Genomic DNA, 23,598 nt, shown 5'->3' on the forward strand with positions numbered 1-23,598 from the left:
TTCTAAGTCCATCTAAATCGATCGCAGCTTCCATAGAAAATACCAAGAGAATGGAGAGGGTCACACACACGGGTACATGCTTTTTTAAAAAATCAGACATGTCGATTCCAAAGTCTGTAAGATTCTGAAAAGGCATCACCTGGAGCTCCCTGGGGCAGCCTGACCCCTACCCCCCGGGCTCTAGAGGGGCCACGGGTTTTAAAGAGCACCTGTCCTCTCAGACGGGGTCGCGCGCGTGCATAGTGCTGCTTTCTGCAGCCGAGCCTCCTGGTTCGGGCTCCCTCCCCAGCGGCCTCGGCAGTACCTGCAGCCAGCGGCCTAAAGCTGGGAAGGGCGCACACCAGCCGTGGCCGGCACTGGAGCCTTCCTGTGTGCTTTGCGCCAGGGTCCCTTCTATCCCCGAGCAGTGCCCCGGAAGCACGCTCTCTCGTCATCCCCGTTTTACAGGTGGGGAGCCCGAGACCCTGGCCAAGGGTTTGAACTTGGGCTGTGGCTCCAGATCTGCCTGGATCTGCCTGTAAGCGTGACCTCTTATTCCCGACTCAGAAAAGGACAATGCCAGGCAGGGGCGCAGGGGGACAGGGGACGAGGGCAGCCTTCCTCTGGGCTGGTTTCATCAGGACAAGGCTGGAAGGCTGCACTGGGTCTGGGAGCCCAGACCGGACAAGGAGATGGTTCCTCCTCTCCAGGGAGGGACGTGGAGACCCGCTGGCCGGCGCGGTTGTCACAGCACCCCAGCCCTCGGGCTGTGTGAGCGAGCCCAGGAAGAAGCCTGCACTCCAGCTCCTTGACACTCCTAGTGACCCAGGCGAGGGCTCAGCCCCAAACCCTCGGCTTCCTGTCAACTCCAGAGCTAATCCTGCGTCTCCATCTGACGAACGTTCTGATCCAAGGCCATACCGTGGATTCCCTGGTCGGCGGCACCAGGTGGCTTTCCAGTAATAGGAATGGGGGGAGCCCGGCCCCTCTGACAAGTGCATCGTACAATTCCCAAGTCAGACCCCCACGCCTGGCCTATCCCCGGGCCCATCGGCCGTCCAGGAGGCCGTCTACAAGCAGACACAGAGGACAGGAGAGTCTGATCAGTCCGTGGAGAGAAGGTGATGTGCTGTAGCGACTCATGCTGAGACCACCAGGTAGACGCACAGGAAACACACCGCATTTAGTGATTTCTTACACCAAACCCAGAGGAAGCTCTATTTACATGTAAAAAAGGTGGAGCACAGATAGCACAAGGAAACAGGAGCGAATCCCCGAAAACAGTCTCACGACCAAGACGTTTTTTCAAAATGTACAGCCAGGATGGACCCCAAGTCACAAAAGATTGCCAAAGTTCACATCAAAATTTAAAATTCCCACCCGCAGAAAAACATTATAGAGACTAAAAGACGAAAGAAAAATTGGCGCAAAATATGTTTGACACATGCTGACTACCTATAAATCAGTAAGAGACCTTCAAGAGCCGAGAGTATGGGAAGATGGAACACAGAACAAAAAGAAATGTTGTTAGTTATCTGAAAAGATAAAGCCCTCATTCATAATAAAAGACACTGACATCAGAACTCCAGCAGGGCATTTCTCGTCCAGCCGATGAATGCAGATAAAAGCCGGGACTTGGTCTGCTGGGGACGGTGTGGGTGGGGGCGCAGGACACACTGGGCCACGCTCATGGCCATGGCCGCATGGAGCTGCCTTCACGGGCGTGAGGACGCACGGAACCGCTTTCACGGGTGTACGGACGTATGGGGCCGCTGTCGTGGGCACACGGGCTGCTCTCACGGAGGCATGGGCACACGGAGCCGCTCTCATGGGCATAAGGCCGTGCGGGTCACTGTCACAGGCACACGATGCTGCACCCAGGGGCCTGCCTCTGGTTTCCTACTTCCTTCGCTGTGCCCTGAGCAGCCCATGTCGCCGTACCGGCCTGGACGGTCTCTCCACCTGGGGATGGGTTTCCTCTGCCCCGTCTCTGCTGGAGTCTTTGGTTTCACTTCCCGGGACCTCGTGAAGTCTCACATCATGGCGAGACTCACAGTTCCCCTCTATAGTTGATTCATTTTGTAGCGTCCTTGTTTGGTGCGGGGCAGCCTAGAAAGAGACCTTGCAGACGGAGCTGGAGCAGGGGTGAGCCCCGGGAGGAGACGGACAGTGTTCGGTGGCAAGAGATGCGCGAACTTCGTAAACGGGCAGTTCCTTAGTGAACCTCCGAGGGGTTAACGGCGGGCTTCCGCGGCCCCGTACGCCCATCGATGGGGACATAATGCACTCGTGGGACAGTGGAACGTCCGCAGCTGTTAGTGAGAGGGAGATGCGCTCCGCGTCTTACTCCAGACTCAGCCAGAACACCCGGCCATCTTGCCTTTGAGCAGTGCGCGCGGGGGCCACATGCCTACCAAGAAATGAGTGGTGGACTTGCTTGAAGCAGGACGCCCATGGTGAGGTGTGCAGCTCGGCAGGGTGGCCAGGGCTCTGTCCTCTTGGGGCCGCTGTGTGTCCCTGCTGGCCCTGCCTGCCAGCTGCAGGGAAGTCATGTTGCCCTCCACCCGACCCGGCCTCCCTCAGGGGCCCACCCCTACATCCGAGGATGGAAAGCTCGCTGACCAGCGCCACCGCCCCCAGCCGCCAGCCCGACTCCTCAGCCTCCTGACGGCCTTCCCGGCCCACCATCTGCATGCCTCCTCTCGGGCAGGAGGGGCGTCCGTGTTCACCGGCATTGAACCGATGCCGCAGGGACCAGAGCCCCCATAAGCACAGCCCCGCGCGGGGGCAGCCCATGGCAGTGGGCTGAGAGCTGTGGCCACGCACACCGATCCTGGAAGCAGCAGCGCGGGACCCCAGTGCGCAGGACCCCAGGGCATGGGACCCAGTGCGCGGGACCCCGCACGTGCATGTGCGCCCACGTGCCTGTGCGCACGAACACTTGATGAAAGTGCTTCTCGGGGGTGCCACCCTGTGTGCGTCCACCTCGTCTGGGCAGCCTCAAAAGATATAGGGCACACTTGGCCATCAGCTCCAGGAAGGGGAACTGCAAACAGACACGCACACCATGCGGTTGTGCGTGGCAGTCGGTGGTCCACGTCAGGAGAGGCGTAGAGACCCCCTCCCTCGTGTAAGAGCCGTCGGAGGAACGGAGCGGAGACCGCAAACCGTGCTCACCTCTAGGGAAGGAAACATGGGAATCTGGCGCCGGGTGGGACAGCCTGAATTTTCAGGACAGCCTCTTGTGGGCTCTGATTGTGCTCTGCCGCGCGTGTGTGTGTAAAGCCTGCTTTAGTGGGATTAGTACTGGTTGTGCGCGATCGCGAGAGGTAAGGCCTGGCGCGGCGTGCAGATGCTGGCCGGGCAGTGAGCAGGCAGCCCTGCGCCGGGGGCTGGGGCGCCTGGCTAAGAGGCCGCCCCACCGCCCGCTGCTGTGGGCTCTGGTTCATGTCAGTCCGAGGAACAGGGGCTGCTCCCGCACAAAGAGGTTTTTGACAGCACGAGGCAGAACCAGAGGGAGAGCAGACCCCGGGCAGGCTCCCAGGGAGCCCACCCCCACTCGGATGGGAAGGGGTGCCCTCCAGCCCTCTGCAGAGCCCCAGGCTCTCCTCGAAACGAGATGCTGCGCGGGCTCTGTCCCGCGGGCTCGGGAGAGGAGAGATTCTTCCAGAAACCAGCGAGTACGTGTAGGGTGCGCTCTGGCCACGGCGTCTCTGGAAAACTCTCGAGTTTTATGTAACTCGTTCCCGGCTTCAGGGGACTGTTGACTTTGATTCGCGCGGCCATGACAACACAGCCTCTTTTCCAATTGATCTGCCCCATGTCTGGGTTCACTGAAGTCTTTCCTAGCGCACAGTCACATTTTAAACTTTTTTTTTTTTGAAAAAGGAAAGAATAAAGCTGGAACGCTTTCTGCCTTTCTTCTCTGCTAAAACTTGGCTTTGGGAGGAGCGAGTGATCCCCGCTTCTGAAATGGCACTGGCCAGGCACCTCTTGGAACCTGCGTTCTCTGGGGAAGTGACACAATGTTGACCGAGGAGCCCCCACCCCACCCCGGGCACTCCTCGACCGGGCACTGCCCCCACTGGGGCAAGGGGGCCTTGCCGATGAGGCCGCGGACCCACTCGGGACATGTCCACACCCGGCCTCCGCAGGGGCTCTGGCCTGGGCATCCCCGTCCCCCACCTGGGCGTGGGGAGGCCAACACGTGCGGCCGGCAGAGCGGCTGGGCGGGAAGCAGGCAGCCCAGTGCCCGCCACTGTGAGAGGAAACGAAGAGAAACCACTCCAGTCAGCCCCACAAGCAGGCCTGGAAAACTGCAGCCAGAGCGAACACAAAGGACTTTTCAGACCCTGCGGCCAAGGTGCCCAGTGAGCGGCCAACAGTGAGCGGCCAAGGTGCCCAGTGAGCGGCCAACAGTGAGCGACCAAGGTGCCCAGTGAGCGGCCGAGGTGCCCAGTGAGCGTTTCTTTTTCTTTTTCTTTTCTTTCTCTTTCTTTCTTTCTTTTTTTTTTCAACAGCTATTAGGGTGACAAGCCTTTCCAAAGGCCAGCCGTTGGCGAGAGTTTCCAGGAAGCTGGTCTGGCACCAGGCTAGGATTGGAGCAACTTTAACGAGTTAACTTCAGAAGGAAGGAATTGTCAGGGAAGGTTTAAGGCTCAGCAAACTTTTTGAATTATTTTGCAAAAAAGTCCTGGCTTTCAAATTCAAAGCCGTGTTTAGCCGTGACTGTGGGAAGCCAGAGCTTATTTCAAAAGACGCTGCTGCTGGCACATTACTGAGCCCTCCCCTCCAGGTATCTGCCTTGACTCCCCAGGCCAGGCCCTGCGAGGGCCATCTGGTGCCTGGAAACACGGGGGTCACCTTCCACGTCCCCCCAGCACCCCTCCGCCCACGTGCCTCTCCCGCCTCCGGCCCCCGGGGCTGTGTGCACACACGCACACACGCGCACACCTTCCCCAAGCAGGAAGCCGCCCTCTGCCAAGAGCGCATGGAATTCAGATTTCCAGAGAGTGTCCTTGGCCTCCAGCTCCACAGCCACACACTGAAGAAAGGTCCTAGTGTGTGTGGCGGGGGCGAGAGAGAGGGGCCTCCATCTCTGCTCCCGTCTCTCTGGGCCCCAAGAAAAACCCACAACTGGCTGCGCTCGCCTCAGCCGCACCCGGCTCAGTCGCATTCCTTCCCTTCCTGAGCCCACGCTGGGTGGCCCCACAGCCCCGCTTCGACGCCTCCCTCCCCACCCGCGGGGAGACCGGGGCCAGGCCCGCGTGGGGCAGCTGGCAAGCACACGTGAGGGGGCCGCACCCCAGGCCCACGGTGGCCGGAAACCACCGAGGGGCCCAAGGGGCTGGGCATCCCAGCCGTGGCCTCCGCCAGCTGCGGCGGGAGCAGAGAGAGCGCGGCCCCCGGCAGCCCACCCCAGGCCGAGCGCCTCTCCATATCCCACCTGCAGACGATCCCCACACCCCCGGAGGGAGCACTGCCCCCTGCACCCGTGCCCCCCACCCCCATCCACGCCGGGCCGTCTGGGCCCTGAGATCTGGCATCCGGGGGAGTTAAACATTGACAGGCAGAGACCGACAGCGGCCCAGTAAATGAGACAAGTCCATGATCAGCCACACACGGTGGACAGGCTGGTCACGCTTAGCTTCTCTTTGACCCCAGTCACTGGGACCTTGCCACCTGCATGGCCGGGGAGCAGCAGGTGGGAAGCGCGAGCCTCCCGCAGGCCATCGGAGTCACGGAGGCCCGTGCGCAGCAGGAGTTACGGCTCCTCCTGTGCTCGGCACTCAGGGCGGCCTGGCCCAGAAAGGGGGGTTGCTCCGGGGCCTGGCCGGTCTCCCTGGGGAGGAGCCTGTGGCTTTGCCGCCCAGGCCTCTGGGCCTGCAGCCCCGGGGACAAGCACCGGCTGGTGGCCACCCCACCCTGTTCCTGCCGGCTGGGGTCTCCTGTCGTGGCCGGAGAGGCCGATTTCCCTGTCCCTTCTGGACAGCTTGGACCTCATTGCTCGGTGTTCGTGTGATGCCTCAACTCCACCGGCCTCTCCTTCCGAGTGTGGCCCACAGTGGACTGAACTGGGGGGGGGATGCTCTTCCTGTGTCCCTTGGTGGGGGGCCTGGTGTGATAGAAACAGCAGGGTAAGGAGCAGGCCACAGCCATGACCAAGGCCTCAAGGACATGCTCCTGCTGCTGTCCTAATAGCCAGGGGCCTGGGGCTGGTGCAGGCTGCAGTACAGGTCCCACTAGGACAGATGGCCCCCACTGGAACCAAAGGAGCATGGGACTTGGAGTCAGGAGTCCCATGGCCTGGTCCCAGCTGTCCGCACCTGGCATGGCTTCTGGGCAGGGTCCCCTCATCTCTGCTGTCGGCCCCATGTCCCAGGCTGTCCATCTCCCAACAGCCACAGAAGAGTTTCCCCACCCCACCCACCAGCCCCCGGCCCGACGCAGCCCACTTCCAGCACAAGACAGGGGTAGATGGTAGAGAGCTGCCGTGGGCTGTGGGGGTCCCCGGGGAGGACACTCCAGTGATGTCCTCTGAACCCGGTGGATGGCCCCACCCCAGTCCCTACACACACACCAGCCAGAGTTCGGTCACGCCGGGAGCCCGTTTTCAGGGGTGTCCCTCCACCTGCGGCTGCCCCCACCTTGGAGTCTGGGCCCCTGTTCTTGCTGTGGTCTTGCCCCGCAGTCAGGGCCCCGTGAGCCCCCACCTGGAGCCCACCGGCTCGGCTGGGGGTTCCATGGGGTAGCTCAAGAAAAGAAAAAAAAACATTCTAGTGTTTTAAACTGGAAAAGGTTCCATTCGCTCCAACAGATTCCGAAGCTGAGGCCGGCGCAAACGCAAGACCGCCGCCGGCAGGCCCGCAAGAAGGGAAGGGAGGAGAACCGCCCCTGGGCCGCCGGACACGGGGGACGAGACGACACAGGGCCCCACAGCAGCCTGGGCAGGGCCGGGCGGACAAGCAGGTTAAAAGGCTCGAAGCTAAAGGTCCAGCGTGACCTTACCTTGCACTTTATCCCCGAGATACGGAGCCTGGCTACCGGAGCAGTGGCGGGGGGCCTGGGGTCGGCGGCTGGGAGCTGCCTGCCTCCTGTCCAGGGGCTGGGCTCTGTGGGCAGCGGGTCCACAGCCAGGGCTGTGGGGGTGGGCCCTGAGCTCGCTCTCGTGGAACAGCCTCACCCCCCGCATCTTTCCCATGTCCTCTCCTGCCTGTGACGTAACCCCAACCCCTGCCTCAGTTTCCCCAGCAGGGCCCCGCAGGACAGCGTTGTGGCGCGTGTTAGACTTTGGAAGGCACAGCCTAGTCTGATCTTACGTGATGGTTCGGTTCCAAAGACCAATCAGGTAGAGTCAAAATGACCTTTGAAGATCCCTTGAATTGCCTCTTAAAAATCGCTTCCCGGAGCTGTGCAACATCCCCGCAGAGCTCCGAGTGGCCTGCGCCCACTGAGGCGGAGCAGCTCTGGGCAAATCCGGAGGGCGTCCCAGCTCCAGGCCAGCCTGCTCCCCAGTGTCTTTCGAGGGACTGCCTCTGGGGCTGCTGGGGTGGGCAAAGCAGACGTGGGCCCAGGGGAAGGGCGTTGGGGCGCCAGGGACGCTGGGGACGCCAGGCTCTGAGGCCGGACTCTGTGTCCCTCTCCCTTTGCCTCCCTTTCTGCCCTTCCCAGATAGTGCCCCAGGCCTCGCGTGAGCCGACCGGACCCGAAATGGCGGAACTGTCAGACCTCTGCCCAGGAGACAGTCCTTGCCAAGGACCAGCAACTGGGGTGGCCTGTGCCCAGGACACCCACCCAGTCCCAAGAGGCCTGGCCCACGTAAAGGACGACCGCCTGGCCGGGGGCTCTGGGCCACCCCCAGAAGCCGGAAGCTCGGCCCGCCGCCCTGTGTCTCACGCATGCAAGTCGGCCTCACCCAGGAGACCCGGGAGCCCCCGAGCGGCCTGCGGGTCGATGAGGCCCCCCACCCTCCATGCACCATGGGGTCAGGTCCCCGGTGTGTGCAGAGTCCAGCGGGCAGACTTCCTGGAGGAAGCGGCCACAGAGAGACTCCAACCAAAGCGCATAATCTCCGTCCACAAGCTGCTCTCTCCAGCCGATGGGCCGCAGAAACACTTGGGAGGCGAAGACCCAAGCCAGATGCCAGGCCCCTCGGCCTCCACTGGCTGGTGACCTCCCTGCCCCTGCATGCCCTCCGGGAGGCCTGGCTTCCCCCTCACAGCCCCGGGCTCCCCAGGAGAACGTGCGTCTGCGACAGAGCCCCGGCTCGGCCTCTGCCTCTTGGGACAAGGCGAGGCTCGGCCCTCCCGTGCAGTGCTCTCTGACCCGCCGTGACAGCTGTGGGTCCCAGCCAACGGCAGCCCCCCACCAAGTGTGACACAGACACGTAGCCTCTGGGGACAGGAGTGCCCGGTGGCCAGCAAGCCTGGGAACACGGCCGTCCTGGCTGGGCTGCCTGGGGAGCGGCCCCGGAGAATGGGGCCACGGCCATGCCTCCATGTCCTTGTTCGCACGGGGCCACGGGCAGGCAGGATGCCCGGCCCACACCGCCCCTCACTCTGCTGGCGGCTGTGGCTGCCTTGGCGGGTAGGCCCGACGGTAAACGGTGAGAATGATGGCAGAAGCACATCGGAGCACGTGTGGCCACCCCAGAGAGCGGGACGGAAGCCCAGGTCTCTCCCTGTACCTCCCTGGGAGCTGGCCCCTTCCGTCACCACTGGAGGCTGTGGGCAGTCCCCGACTGCGGCCTGCGTTGGGGACAGGAACTCAAGGCTGCACATGGACCCCATCCACATCCCACGGAGACCTGCGACCTGGCGCTTTCAGAAGCTCTCAGTGAAGTACAGGGTCCCCCCAAGTGAGGTATTGCATTGGCTAACGCAGTTCTCGGATCCGGGCCGGGCCAGACCCCCGACCCCACAGCCTCCACGGCTCACACCTGCACCATGAGGCCCATCTCCAGGGTCCACAAGAGGACGCCGAGGCTCGGAGAGGTGACTTGACTGCCGCAGTGCCTTCCAGGCCAAACGGATACACGCTGGCCGGGGTTTCCGGGAAGACAGCGTCTCTGGGCGTGGCGAACACCTGAGCACCAGCCAGTGGGACGTAAGGGTCAGATTGGCCGCGTGTGACCACAGTGCCAAAGCCTGCGGGACACGGTAAGGAGCGCGAGGGGTGTGGGGGCCGGGGGCCATGGCTGCCAAGACCCACTACTGACCCACTATTGAGAAAATGTCGGCTGTCCCCACCCTCATCTGGGGAGACAGCCTGTACTGACAGGAGGCTTTCCGTGGGTGCTGGCCGCAGGGACGGACGGGGGCCACACAGAGACAGGCCAGGGGCGAGGCAGGGGACCTGGCTGGAGCCTTCTCAACCAGCTGTCCGGACCTACTACCAAACCCCAGCAGCGATGGAGCAAGGCTCTGGTGAGGAGGACATGCTGTGGTCTGAGCTGTGGAACGGAGCAGAGCCACGCGTGGACCATAGGCCGCGGCAGGGTGGCGCGGGGGTGGCGCGGAGCTGGCGGGGTGGTGGAAAGAGGCTGGCCTTGTCCCTGAAGGCCGAGCCAGCCTGCGTATCCAGTGGGGAGAACGCGTACCTTGACCCCAGCCTCACACTGGATGCAGAAATCGATTCCAGATGGAATCTACATGCGGAAGGTGAGCTCACGAAGCTTTAGGAAAAACCAGCGGATCTTTATGACCTTGGAGTAGTCCAAGTCTCTTTAATACGACGCGAGCAGCACCGGCCAGAAGGGAAACGTCTGATTAACCGGGTCCCGTTGAGTTCACCTGCAGTTCTCCTGCTCAGCAGAGACGCCCCTCGTGAGAGTAAGCGCCGGCCCGCGGTGGGGCAGGGCGGGGTGGTGGTTCTGCGTTGGGCGCGCCGCGAGCGTGTGCGGGCACGCGGGGGCACGATCGGCTCGGTCCCCCACGAGCCCTCCCCGGGACACAGGAGACAGACGGAAGACAGAGCACGTGTAAATCGGCGAGGAGAGCTAGCCCCATGTCTGACGGGCCGGAGACGTGAGCATTTTGGCAAAAGACAACATCCGACCCAATAACACTGGGAGGGGTGCGGCGGCCGCCGCCATCCAGTCCCCACAGACGACAATGCCAGGCTGATGGCGCGAGGGTGCCCTCACAAGCCGTGCCCGCGGGCTGGCAGCTGGGCGGGACTGGGGAAAGCATGTGCGCCCCTCCTGCGCCCCCACACCTAGGCAGATGCGCGCCGAAGTGCAGCCTGTGCGGCGGCCAGAAAGCCTGGATGGGGCGTTCTTAGCGCAGACGATAGCAGCCCGGCCTGGACGCAGTCCACGGGCCGTCGACAAGAGAACGGATCAACAGTGCCGGCCCTTCCCACGCCGGCGTGCCAGCCGCCCGGGGCGCAAGGAGCACCGCTCTCCGCAACCTCGTGCACGTCTCCCGGGGAGCCAGCCGGATGCAGGGGTGTGTGCACCGGGGCGTCTGTCTATGGAAAGTTCCAGAACGGGCAACACCAAGTGCTGCTGCCAGAAGCCAAGACGGGGGCGGCCGTCTGAAGGCGTGACAGGAAGTGGGAGCACGGGGGCGTCCCGGCTACGCTCACGCGCCGGTGCTGAGATGACGCTCATCCGCCTGTGGACCACCCCTCCGCCGGAACGCTGAAATGCCCTACGGGCAAGGACAGGCCTTTCTGGGCTTAACGGGAGAGCTGGACAGCCCAGGCCTAGAGAGAGGCTGGGCCTGGCCCCCCACTTGGGCTTCCTGGCCATGCTGCCCTCAGGCCCCCCTCCTTATAGGTTTAGGCCCGTGGGGGACCCGCAACCCCGGAAATGTCTCTGTGGCAACACCGGTGCTCTCCGTGAAGTCGTTTTTTCCTCCAGCTGCCTCTAGGGTATGGATGCCGCACCGTCCCGCATACCCTCCGACACTGCCCGTGGGGACTGAGCCCTGACGCATGGACGCCCTGGACCGGGAGTTCTGGCCACAGCTGCTGAGAGAGTATGAGGCCCCCCACTTCCTCCGGGCCTTCTACCTGGACCGAGGGCCCGCTCCCCGGAGCCACGGCCTCAGGAGGCCAGCAGCATCCTCCTCCCGTGTTCAGACGCAGGAAGTGAGGCTCCCAGAGGTTAGGGGCCCCCGGGGCCGGCCTGCAGCTGGGCCGGTGCGGGCTCAGGGCCAGATGGAGGGCATCTGATTCCCAGTCCTGTCTCTTTCCCACTGAGCCACTCCGCCTCGCTTTTAATTCAATTAGGAGAACATTTAATCCCCCCATGCATTTCAGAGCCGGGCTGGAGCTGGCCGGGGCTGGGAGGCTCCGATGGGGCCTGTGACTCACGGGGCCCCTTACAGCCCCCTGGGCGGGCTCCCACGGGGCTCCCTTGTCACCTCGTGCAGACAGAGGTGGTCTGGAGCTCCAGCAAAGACAGGACACCGGTCTGGAAAGACACACTGGTCTCATCTGTTCCTGGCAACCCCCACGCCCCATCCCCCGGACGCTGGCCCCGAGTGGCCTTCTTCAGACTTTCCCACCAAGGTTCACAGGGTGAGAAGCAGAGCAAGGAGCATGGCCACTCGGCGAGGCGTGGAGCCTGGCGCTTCTGTTGGCCTCAGGAGGGAGCTGCAGCAGGCCCCAGGGTCCCCAAAACATCCCAGCCGAGCCGGGCCCGTCCAGAGACCTGGCCCCCCAGTCCACAGAGCTGAGCACAGGGCCGAGCCTGGTGACATTTGCCCCCGTTTCCAGAAGGCACGGGGCTGGCCATGGCCTCGCTGACAACGCAGAATTCAGGAGACGTTAGTGGTGATGTGGAGGAAAGCCAGGCCACAGCGGCCTTGTTGGAAAAGACACACTTGAGCGTTCTGGCAGGAGACTCCGCGGGGCCCGGGAGACAGCCGGAGACGTGGAGATTCTAATCAACGCGCGCGGAGCTGGGTTTGCTCAAAGATGCGCAGGCTGTCCTGTCACGGGACCTACAGGCTCACAGTTGCCGGGGAGGTGCTCATGGTCACCTTGTGGGGGCCCCCACGGCGCCCCCACCCCGGCCCTGCCTTCCCTCAGCCTCCCTTCCCTGGAAGGCTCCTGGCCTGCCCCGGGACCATGCAGATGCCCAGGGCGTCGGGCTCTGCACACCCCCGGCGGAGGAGGACGGGGTAGGGTGGCCAGTAAGCAGGAGCCTGGCCTCGCCCAGCCACGACGCCAGGACGGGGAGACAAGGGGGGTCCAGGCATCAATCCCGGGGAACGCTAGGCCGCAGTGTTCATTGCGGGCCTGGCCTCTCGCACCATCTGCCTGGGGTGTTCATGTCACCCGAAGGGACGGATGTGGACTCCCGGCTGGGCTTGGCTACCGTGGCAGCTAGGTGGCGGGGTGGGGGGTGGGGGGTGCGGCAGGGAGCTTCATTGACTTGGCTGCCGTCTCCCAAGGCTGCTGGGACAGGGTACCCAGGCCTCCCCTGTACGCAGACCCAACCAGAGCCACAGATCCCCGTGCTGAGGCCAGTTCTGACCAGCCCCACCCTGCCCCGCCCAGGCCCTTGCCACCTTGTGAGGCTTGCCTGGCCCTGGGGGAATCCAGCCTGCCTTGGGGCAGGAGCCACAGTCCTGGAGCTCCTTCTGGCCATGGGCTCCAGGAGAGCCAGAGAGGGTGGGACCCCGTGCTGAGGGCCGAGGCGGCTGGTACCGTGGAGGAGGGGTACCGGAGGAGGACGTGCTGCCTGGGCCTCCCTGGGGCGAGCACGGCGGAGGAGTCCGATGGGTGCCGATGAGTGACGAGGCAGTTTCCGACAGGGACACCACGTGCAGGACACAGGGGCGCACACAGAGGTGGCCCTCCGTTCCTCCTGCCCCACCGGTGGCCCTCCGTGGGCAGAAGGCAGGGGTGCGGCAGGAGCCTGGGAACTCATCTCCACTCCCGTAGGGCTGCGGGGCTCCGTCCTCTCTTGGCTCTCCCGGATGCCCCGTCTCTACCTTACACTTGCCCCTCGGAAGCCCTGTGGCAAGGCTCTGGGTGAGGGGGACACAGGTGCTGAGAGCTCCAGGCAGAGAGGGGCTCTGGAAAGGTGTGTGTGTCAGGCTGCGGCCCAGGACCCTGGAGCTGGGCGAGGGCCCCAGGGCTGCACCGAGACGCTGGGGCTTGCTCATGGGGCCAAGACCACTCTGCCTCCCCAAGCCATGGAGTCCCGGTGACTCCCAGTTTGCACCCGGCTTGCTCGCCGGCCCCCGGCACCCCCACCCCTGCCCCACCAATGGCCAGCAGGCCCCGGAAAGAAGAGCTTCGCCCAGCCCCAGGGACCTTCCCGTAATCAAGGCTGCAGTGACCTCACCTCCCTGGGGCCCAGCGGGTGGGGAGAGCTTGAGATGGAAACAAAATGTGTCTTTATTTATGCTTTTAATTTGAATTCTGGAACTGACCCAACGTGGTAATACACTTAACCTCAGTAAAATGCTGAAGAAAAATGAATCTGTTTTTCAGTAACTGCCTCCCACCCCCTCTGCCCCCTGCAAGACCCCCGCGCACACACCAGGGCACGGGCCTCTGTCCCCTGTGCTGGGTCCACAGGGCTGGGTGACCTGTAGGAGCCTCGACATGGCCCCGAGCTGCTGGAGCCAAGTTTACTCAGGGGCACCGATCACCAGGAGCACCGATCACCAGGAGCACCGGTGAAGGTATGCAGCCTCAGCGCGGGCCCACGGGGCGGGCACGGCCCTGAACAGACGCCGTTCCCACCAGAGCCACCTGCTCTTCCAGCCACGGTGGGGTGGGGCCTCTACCTGGCCTGCAGCCCTGGGGGCACCTCAGTCCTAAGGGCCCAGCACATCTCCTTGAGCTTCTGTCCCACTGTCCCCAGCATGGCTCCCCAAGGCACAGTTCCCTGTGCCGAGGACACATCTGTTCAGGTCCGCCAGCAGCGACCGTTGACTCTGCCCCGAGTGGACCATGGTGCCTTGACCTTCATCTCCCCATCACAAACCCGAGGACCATACCGGACACCTTGCCCCCCAGCCCCCCAGCAGTGGGTTCGCACCCCGCCACCACCTCTGGATGGAGCTGCCGGGAGAAGCCCTTGTACGTTCTGGCACGGGGACCTGGCCGAGGACTGGGGTAGAGGCCCAGGCAGCAGTGGAGCTGACCGAAGACCCCTTCCCCAAGCCAGCCCCCACACGCGGGGGGCCGGCCTGAGAAAGCCCGCAGCCAGCCAGCGGCAAGCATGGGGCTCCGTGCTCCTCCATTCTGACCGCCACAGTCCTGGAGGAGCAACGGCCAAGCGTTCCTGGAGATCTGGCTTCTGCTGGCCTGGACTTCCTCTCAGGGCTCCCCGAGCAGGTGGGTGGCCTGTGGCCCCCAGACAGTGTGTGCCGACACCAGGGCTGACGGCCCTCACTGCCAAAGGGGTGATGCCTGTTGGGGGCAGCCGTGAGCTTGTCTGGGGGGCGGCTCAGTCCCGAGCCTTTTGTCAGCCTCACCCTGGGCTGCCCCGTGAGGGTCTCGCAGGGTCAGGGAGATGGTGAGGCCTCACCACCCAGCTGCGTTGATGGTGGGTGGCAGCCCTGTCCTTCCCTGGTGGGACTCCGTGTGTGTGTGTTCGAGGGGCTGAGCCATGGTCGAGAGGATAAAGGAGAGGGGTCAGGGGACAGGACGGGACAGCAGGCCCAGGGAGGCCTGGAGACGGACCCCTGCCTGAGGGTCATGGGTCCCAGCAGGCTCTGAGTGGGCACTGCACCTGTGTGGCACACGACCTCAGCCGCAGAGCTCCAACCGTGACCACTCTGTGGTCTCCCGTGCCCTGGGTTCTGGGAAGGCCGGAGCCGAAGCGGTGAGTCGGCGTTCTGCCTGCGAGCACTGGCCTGTCCCTGGCTTCACACCGCCCTCCCGCGCACTTACGCAGTGAGCCTGCCTGGTCGTCTCCAGGACGGGTGTGGGCCCAGCAGCCCACTCAGGGCCCGGGTCCACAAGGACGAGTTGCCCCTGCTTCCTAGTGAGCCGGCCGGCTTCTTCCAATCCGGGGAGCACTTACTGGGGGCCCCCTGCCAGCCACAGGGCGCTGCCCACCTGCCTATGAGCCTGGGGGCCCTGGAAAGCTGGCCGGCGGGTCCTGCCCGATCACAACACCAGCCCGAGACGGTCCCGTCTTGCTCGCATTCTGGCTATGCGACTCTACCAGTCCTGCCCCAGCAAGCCAGGACGCCCCGGGACCGGGCTCCCCGCTTCCTCGGTCACCTGCAGGTCAATGGCCCAGGGCCTCACCCCGGCCGAGGCGCGCGCACGGCTCACGACAACACCGAGACCCCAGAGGAACGCCGACGGCCTGCCGAGACCGCCCCATGTCCGCGGGCAGAGGAGCCCGGTCAGCCTGCGAGCCTGGGACCGGCCGAGAGGAGCGCACATCCCGACACGGAGGGCCTCGCCCGGGGGAATCCCCCGCAGGGCAGTGGCTGGAACCGACCCGAGCGCCCGCCGGACCCGACGGCTCGCCGTCCACACTGGGCGCCCTGTCGGGAGCACTGACTCCCCTCGCGAGGGATCGCAGCGCGGCTGGGCCCCGGGGATCGGCCTGGCAGGGCCGCAAGGCGGGGGAGGACGGGCGTGCGTCCCAGGCCAGCTGTGCCTCGGGGGACGGCCAACTGGAAGGCGTGGAAAATCAGCCATTTCCTCCACCTGAAGGAGCCCCTGAGGACAGCAGCGCGACTGGCAGGCGGCACTCGGCATCTGCCCGCGGCGGCTCTGGGGTTCTAGGGGGAAACGCCGAGAAACAAAGTCGTCTCTCTTTTGGGGGGTGGGGGAGGGGCCAGGGGAGAGAGAAGCAACCTGCTCGGACGCTCAAGGCACAGAAACAAGTGGAAAATGATCAGTTCGGTTTTCCATAAGTCAGAACAAGAGGATCGTGTTCCCAGACTTGGCGGGAAATGGCCCCATGTGCCTCCCGCACCCCTCACTCGGGGCCCAGGCTCTGGGTGCGGCCCCTGGCAGCAGGGGGCCCCAGGTCACTGAGGGCAGCTGGCGAGTGGAGGCCCCCGGCAAGCAGGCCCGAGCCCCGGCCGGCAGCAAGGCAGCCCCTCCGAGCCCCAGGCCCCTCCGGCGCGGCCCAGGTGGGCACGTGGGGACTCACTGTGACACATGGGTGATGGGCGCCAGCAGCGTCTCCCCCTCCAGGTCCAGGTCCTCGGCGAAGCTGTTGGTCCTCATGAAGTGGGCCGGGCTCACCTCCAGCAGCATGGGGCTCTTCCTGGCTGTGGGGAAGGGCGTGGGGCAGCACGTGAGGCCTCTGAAGAAGGCTCGGGGTGTCCGGTGGCCCAGAGCTGGGCTTAGACGCCCACCCCAAGGGGATGGACCTGCAAGCCCTGAGCCTTCCCCCAAACCGATAAGAATCTATCCGCAGGGCTGGGGAGGACTGGGGACGGCTCATGAAGCTTCTACCCCGAGGATCTGGGCGGTGGGCTGGTGAAAACGGCCCCCACATGCCTGAGGCCTCAAAGGCCTGTGACCCCTTTGCAGGGGGAGGACTGCCCGGGCTGGGCGCTGGTGTCCAGGCCTGTCCCCAGGCTCACAGCTGACACTCAGGCCAGTAAAGCGCAGCTGATAAGCACAGGTCAGAGAGACCCTGACTTCCGCCACCATGCTGTCACTCTTGGCCTTGCATTGGGGGCGCCTCAAGCTGGTCTGCCCATGAAGAGCCAAAAGCTGGGAGACGGGGGACAGCCACAGAGCCCTGGACCCCACGCCATGCAGGCCACGGAGCCACACCAGCCACCCAGACCCCAGGGGAGGTGTGGGAATGACCCCGTCCCAACAGCTCGGGTCAGGCTCCCGGGTACGCCTCAGCAACAGGGTGCAGGTACGCAGTGCTGGTAAGAACACCTGCCGTCCCTGCACTGGGCTGACTTTCCTTTCCTCCAGTTAGAGATTCTGTTGTGAGAGAAGCGAGCGCTCATGTAGAAGGCACAACAAGGCCAAGATTCACGAAGGCCGGCCTCCTCCAAGGTCCTCCGGGCCAGCTGCCCAGGGGAGTCGGAGCTCACCGCCCCTGCTCATCGGAACTGCTGACACCAGGTAAGACTCTTTTCACACACACGTGACTTCCCTGCGCCTCTCACGCTGTGCCGTGCTGCTCTCCTTCCTACCGGTGAGTGTGTGCGCGCTGGTGTCTGGGCAGCTGGGCTGTGCCCCTGGTTTACACCAGCCTCAGCTCATGCAGCCCCTTGTGCTAGGTGGATGCTGGGCCCTGCTAGCTTGAAGCTACTGCTTTGAGCAATGGCACAGCCCCCATTTGTAGGAGCACCGGACGCTGGCGCGGGTGAGGGCGGCTTCCCAGGTAGTTGTAAGCATTTTCCCAAGAAGCTGTAGTGATTGAGACAGCGGCAGCACCGCGACTGTGACAGCTTGCCCACATCCACGCCCAAGCCAGCCCTTGGCGCCCTTCCCAGGGCCTGCCGGGCATGGTGGAGGACGAGGAAGCTGTTTTTCCTTTAAGCTGAAGAAGGTTTGTGGCTCTCCGAGGCTGTCTGGACTCCCTGTCGCAGAACTGAATTGCCTGTTCGTATCTTTTGCTCATTTTTGCTTCTCAGCTTGTAGGACTTGTTTACTGATGAAAGACACTAACCTTTTGTCACGTAAGGTACAGAAGTCTTCCCCAGGCTAGTAGCCTTTGCGTATGGTTGTTTTTATCATAGGAAATGTTTTATCCGTCTAAAGTGATACACCTATCTTTTGCTTTATGTAAAAGAAAGATTTTCCCAGTGCAAAGGAACACAACCATCTCCTAAATTTACTTGTGATAGAAATGTATGGATGTCGTCTATGTGAATTTTAATACGTTTACCATTTATGCCTAACATCCTGGGTGTTCACCAACAATCTGAAAGCGTAAAAGTACCGTCTATAACCTTTTTTAAAGTTTATTTTTGTTTTTGTTTTTTATTATATCATATACAATCTTGAGAAATGAACGTAAAACATAAAATATAACATCTCTTGAGGAAGACACAGAAGTCTATCTCTGGTCCTTGGGTTTGGCAGTGAGTTTTGAAGTACAACACTGTGAGCTCAGTCAGTAGACAAAGAAGTTGACAAGTTGGACTTTATCAAATTACAGGTATTTGCTCTGCAAAAGGCTCACTGCTGAGGGAACCAGACATAAGCTCTGGACTTGAAGAAGCTGTTTCCACGTCTCCTATTTGCCCAAGGACTTGTGTCTAGAATCTATAAAGAACCCTGGCAACATGACAGCAGGAAAGCCACCAACCCAGTTTAAGAAATGGATTACAAGTCCACGGGAAAAGATGTTCCGAGTAACACAGCCATGCTGGGAAAGAGCTCGGCATTGTCTTCTGAGGTTCAGTGTGCACTGGCCATGCAACCTGGCAGTCCTTCTCCCCGATACTAACCCAAGGACATCGAATATGTACACTCAACAAACCTGTACACGAACGCACACAGCCACTTTACTCAAAATCGCCCAAACCTGGCAACAGCCAAGATGTCCCTCCGCAGGTGAGTGGGTAAACAAGCAGTTTTATAGCCACACAGTGGAGCGCTGCCCGGCAACCAGAAGCCGTTAGCCGACAGCTCGTGCGGCGACGTGGCTGACCCTCACATGCGTTTCGCGAGGCCGTGAAAGAAGCCAGATGTACGGGCTCCGTGTTCTGTGATCCCATTTCTATGACATTCTGGAAAAGGCAGAGCTACCAGGACATAAAACAGATCAATGGTTGCTCGTGCTTGCGGGAGGGGGCATGTCTGACTTCCCAGGGCTTGCACCAGGGAGTTCCTAGGGCTGCGGAACTTCTCTCTGTGTTGCTCTGATGGTGGATACGTGAATCCAGGCATCGTCAAAACCCACAGAACCATCTCCCAAGAGTGAATTTTGCTGTATGCAAACCAAAGAAGAGAAAACATCAGCCAGCCAGCCGCAGGACCCTAGGAATGGAAGCGTCCTGGGACAAGTGAATTCGTGTGACGAATGCGTGACACGGCACCACGGAGCACGGAAAGGACGGGAAGTCGGCGGTCCCTGGGCTCGGGAAGCCGTCTCAGACTGTCCTGAACACGGGGCTCTAGTCGGTAATCTTACTTCGCATAGGGAAACTGTGGGTCAAACAAGTAAGTACATAAATTATCGATAACGGGAACCTGGTTTCTCACTCTCTGAGAGATGCAGTAGCAAAAAGTGTGTCATGCTGGGGGACACAAATGGCCCCCGCGGCTGCGATTTCAGTATGAACCCGTGTTGCTCTTCCTGTAGGCACAGCTATAAATGCAGACACGTGCGTGTCCTTGGCTTATGGACGTACGCACACTTCCTTGCTCTGTCCGTGGAGAGGCCCCAGAAGCCATAAAGACCCGAGAGCCACGAGCGACCCCAGGGCCAGATCCTGGTCTCTAAACACCACCCCCTTTCCGGTTGGAGGAACCAGTGCTCTCTGGCTGAGGACGAGTCTGGGGCCACGGCAGGGCGACGGACGAGGAGCCTGGCGTTACCGTGAGGGGCTCGGAAGGAAGCGAAAGCTCCGAGTGGGTGGGGGCGTGTTGAGCAGGCGCAGGAGCCCAAAGGACCCTCGATCCTGGGGTCGAAGCCAGAGCAGTTTGAACCACAAGACAAATAACAATTAGTATCAAATTGTAGCTCAAAACCCAAGAATCCCTGAGTTCGTCCTGATAGAAACAAGCAGATAACCGGAAGAGGTACAGATCCTAACTTCCACGGAGAAATGCTCAAATCGGTTGGTGGGACTGGCAGCCGACAGGCAGAGTATCTCCCCGCAGGTGTCCCTTCGTGGCTGGGGGGTCCTAACGCTGACTTGTTCCCTCCCAGTCGCAGAAGGTGGCACGCCAGGCGCCCCCCTCGAGGACAGCAGACTCAGTGACCCGCTCCCCACGAGGCCAAGGAAAGGGGGAGGAGCCATCTGACACGACCCCGGGGGTCAAGGTTAGCAGCACCAGTGAATCACGTTGCTGTCGTGAACCCCGACGAGATGCGAAGCGCCTCACGTCAGCTCCCGGCACACCCATTAGCCCAGTCTCCCCCGAAGTCCCAGAGGAGCCCGACAGCGGGACGCGGACTCCCGGCCAGCATTCCTCACCAATGCCAAGGTCACAAAAACCGAGCAAAGACCGAGGAGGAGGCGTCACAACTCAGAAAAGGCCTGAAGACGCGCTGGATGGAAACGTACCACAACTGGTGGACCAAAGGACTCAGCTACTGCTGAGCCCGGCAAACGAACTAAGCTTTAGCTCAATACAAGCGTTGCCGCGACAGTGACTTCTTTTAGCAATTTCACCACGGTTGTACCACACTCGCGTGAGGCGCCGGCGTTAGGGGAAGCTGGTAAATAGTACACAGGGGCCCCTGTATTATTTTGCCTCTCCTGTAAGTCAAAAAAAGCAAAAGCAAAAAAAAAAAAAAAAAGACAAAACATAAAAAAACAAAAAATCCAACAACAGCCCCACAGCAACCCCAAATCAAAACGAGCAGACAGATCCTGTCTACGACAGTAGAGTACACTCTTCAGTATCAGATCGGGACGTACAAGAACCCTAAGGAGAGATGGTTAGGCCTCGGTGGCAGCCGTTCAAGAAGACGTAACCTAACCAAGGGGGAGACAGATTTTGCTCCACTTTCTAGAAGACTCAACAGACAAAAGACTCTCCCCCTCGAGCCGTAATAGAAACCCTGCCGTTGGCGTGCGGGCATCTGGCTCCTGACTCTAGACCTGATCTGGAAATGCCATCAACCGAGAACCGGCCATATTCTCGAAGAGCGGGGAGCTCAGAGCTCTGCTCTACCAGGTGCCCACACCTCGTGCGACGCCATGCCCCAGGAGACGGCGCCGCCGACAGAGAGACGTGGCGGGCCGGCAGGACAGGGCGACACATCGGAAAGAGCCTGCACGCACAGGGATGCTCGCCACGCACCTGCGGTGGCCGGCACAGGGTGGGAGAGGGTGACCAGGGACAAGTGGCTGTCCATGTGGGAGACACGTTCCATTGGACCCTCGTGCCGGACACCAAGAACTCATCATCTGCATTCCCGGGGGGTTGAAGACTTACAGAGAACAGCAAAACTCTGAAGCTTTTAGAACTGATTCTAGAACTGCCTCCATGACCTCAGTGTTTGGAAGGGTTTCCTCAAACTTAAACAATATCCGGACGGGGAAAGGCTGATGTATGCGACCGCACTCGAGATCCCGAGCTCGTCAGCAAACACGACGGGCAAGGCGGGAAGGGCGACCGCGCGGCGAGTGCGCGGCGAAGAAAGAAGCCCCGCGGGTCCACCGGGAAAACCAGGGGCGCGTGCGGAGCAGCGGAGCGGACCAGACAGCAGCCGAGAAGGACCCCGTGGCCCAAGGACACGCGTGAAGGTGTCGCACCCAACGGGCAGTCAGACACCGTGGGGAGCGCGTGGCCCGTGGGGGAGAGGGGCTGACTTCCAGCAGGAAACCGCACAGACATGACTTAGTCACACCCGGGAGAAGGGCTCTGAGTGACGGGCTCTCTGCCCGTGACATTCCCAGAGAGCCCAGGAGAGTGACCGGAAAGCGGGAAGAAGACGAGGACAGTCAACAGCTCCCAGGCCTGGGAGGGGCGAGAGCCCCGGGGCCGAGATTCCGGTGCCCTGGGTTATGTTACACAGTTGTCAAGTGACAGAGCTGAAACCCCGTCCAGGATTCAGATGTTCTTTCAAAAAAAAAAAAGAAGGAAAGGAGAAAGAACACAAATACATATTTTTATGTCTGCATCACTTGTCTACGGGAGGAGAGAAGGGCAGAGCGGGGCCAGGCCAGTGGGGCCAGGCCAGCGGGGCCGCTCTCGGAGCACCCGGGATGACCAGTGTCCTCTCTGGAGCCCGCTGACGGAGCGGGGCTGGGGGCGGGGGGGCTACCTGACCCCTGAGAAAGGCCCAGCCCTGGTGTTTTAGGAAATTAAACTGCACATCAGTTGCCCGCCCGGAGCGGGTGGGGCCTGCACCTGCCGGAGAGGAACGTGGGCCGTTTGGTTTAATCCTGGGAACAGCACGAGGGGCCCCGAGGCGAGGGGCAGAGGGCTTCCACAGGTGTGTTTTTCCGAACCAAAGGAACGGGCTGCTCTGCCCGTGTCTGTGTCAGAGACCCATCCCCCACTGTCGCAGGCCACTGCTGGCCGGGGCGGGCTGGGGGCGGGGGTGCAGCCCACCCCCCTGACTCCTGCCACTGCCACAGCTGCTGGCAGGAGGCACAGGGAGTCTGGGGGATGGGGCCCCGTGTCCTCGGCAGACACAGCGGCACGCTGCCCCCTTCAGGCACGGGCTCGGGGGCAGGTGGCCCCAGGAGAGCGGGCTTGTCACCCCTACCGCCAAGGAGCTTGAGATGGGACAAGACAAGCAGCACCCCCGGCCCCCCGGCTTCGGAGCAGGCTGGGCCCACGAGCACAGGTACCGCTGCCGGGACAGCTCTTGCTGGATACACCCCAGGACGAGCCCTCCGTGCCCCAGTGGCCGGGAAGTCACACTTGCGATAAGACGGCCCCGTGTTCTGATGCTTTCATCCCTTGGCTGCCTTGGCCTTGTCACGGCCAGAAGCCGGGCCTCAGTTTTCAGGGCAGAACAAAACGATTTTGTTTTCTAGGAAAGTGGGCGGTCTGCGATGGCGAGTGTGGCCTCTGGCGTGGCGGCGGCACAGCTGGCCACTCCGGCTGCCAAGCCTCACCTCCCTCCGGAGCAGAACCGACCAGAACCGACCAGAACCGACCAGCCCAGCAGCGTCCTCCCCAGCCAGCAGCCCTGCTCCAGGGCAATTTCAAGTTCTTTTAAAAAAAAAAATACGGACACAGAAAAAAGACTGAAAGGAAGTAGACCAAACTGGTAACCGCGTGTGGGTTTGGGTGAAGAAATGGTGGGTGGGCTGTGTCCTTCCTGCTCTCGTCGTGTTTTCTAGTAGTGACGACACCTGCACACGTCAGGGAGGCAGCTGGGTGTGGGAGGCTCCCACCCTGCGCCCTTCCGTCCCGCCCCCCCAGGAGCGCCCCCTCGGGGTCCCAAGCCCTGGCCCGCCCCATATGTGCCTGAGGCTTCCTTCCCAGCCGTGGGGCCCACGCGTCCCTTGGCTCCCAACGTGGCCCGCATGTTCACACGGCGAGGCCAGGTCAACCCTGACGCCGGGACGTGCCCGACTGCCCCGAGATGCAGGAGGGGGCCTCCCGTTCCCCCGTGCAGCTTCAAGGGTGACACCATGCCATTGTCACAGTCGCCCCACAGCTTCCATCCCTGCTTCTAGATGAGCAGACGGGGGTTCAGAGAGGGCGAAACCTTGTGCCTGGGGTCCCACAGACGGGTTGGGGCCTCCAGGAGCAAGTCAGACCCACGGCCAGTCTGCAGCCCGCAACCCTGATCCCGGCCCCATGGCCCCTTGCCCCCCACCTGGGAACAGTCTCCCTGGTAACGTCCCCGCCACACCTCATGACTGATTCAAATCCTGGGTAATCCCCCAGGTGTAACCCGAGTCCTCCGCAGAGCCCTCCTGCCGGCGGCTGGCGGTGAGGCGCCAGCTCCTGGGTGCCTGGCAGGACCTTTCTTCTCACCTCCGCCTCGGCCCTCTGGGCTTGGGCCCAGGCGCACTCCCCGGGCCAGCCCGTCCCATGGGGATGAGCAGAAGCTGCCCCCTGTCCTTC

The 23,598-nt window shown here is 62.2% G+C and overlaps 1 protein-coding gene and 1 long non-coding RNA gene across 6 annotated transcripts in view; one reads left to right on the top strand and one right to left on the bottom strand.

Annotated features, from left to right (window-relative positions):
* KCNQ1 (potassium voltage-gated channel subfamily Q member 1) overlaps window positions 1-23,598 on the bottom strand; it is a 307,863-nt gene that overhangs the window by 151,829 nt on the left and 132,436 nt on the right. For all 5 annotated transcript variants that reach the window (XM_032358151.1, XM_032358152.1, XM_032358147.1 and 2 more), the window contains exon 11: window positions 16,067-16,187. In XM_032358151.1, coding sequence (XP_032214042.1) covers window positions 16,067-16,187 — 121 coding nt within the window. The remainder of the gene's footprint in view (window positions 1-16,066; window positions 16,188-23,598) is intronic.
* On the top strand, window positions 4,450-22,738 carry LOC116598814. The gene is made up of 2 exons (XR_004289163.1): window positions 4,450-9,137; window positions 16,855-22,738. It is a non-coding gene; the product is annotated as an uncharacterized LOC116598814 (long non-coding RNA).

This window comes from Mustela erminea, chromosome 9 (assembly GCF_009829155.1).
Source record: "Mustela erminea isolate mMusErm1 chromosome 9, mMusErm1.Pri, whole genome shotgun sequence".
NCBI lineage: Eukaryota > Metazoa > Chordata > Mammalia > Carnivora > Mustelidae > Mustela > Mustela erminea.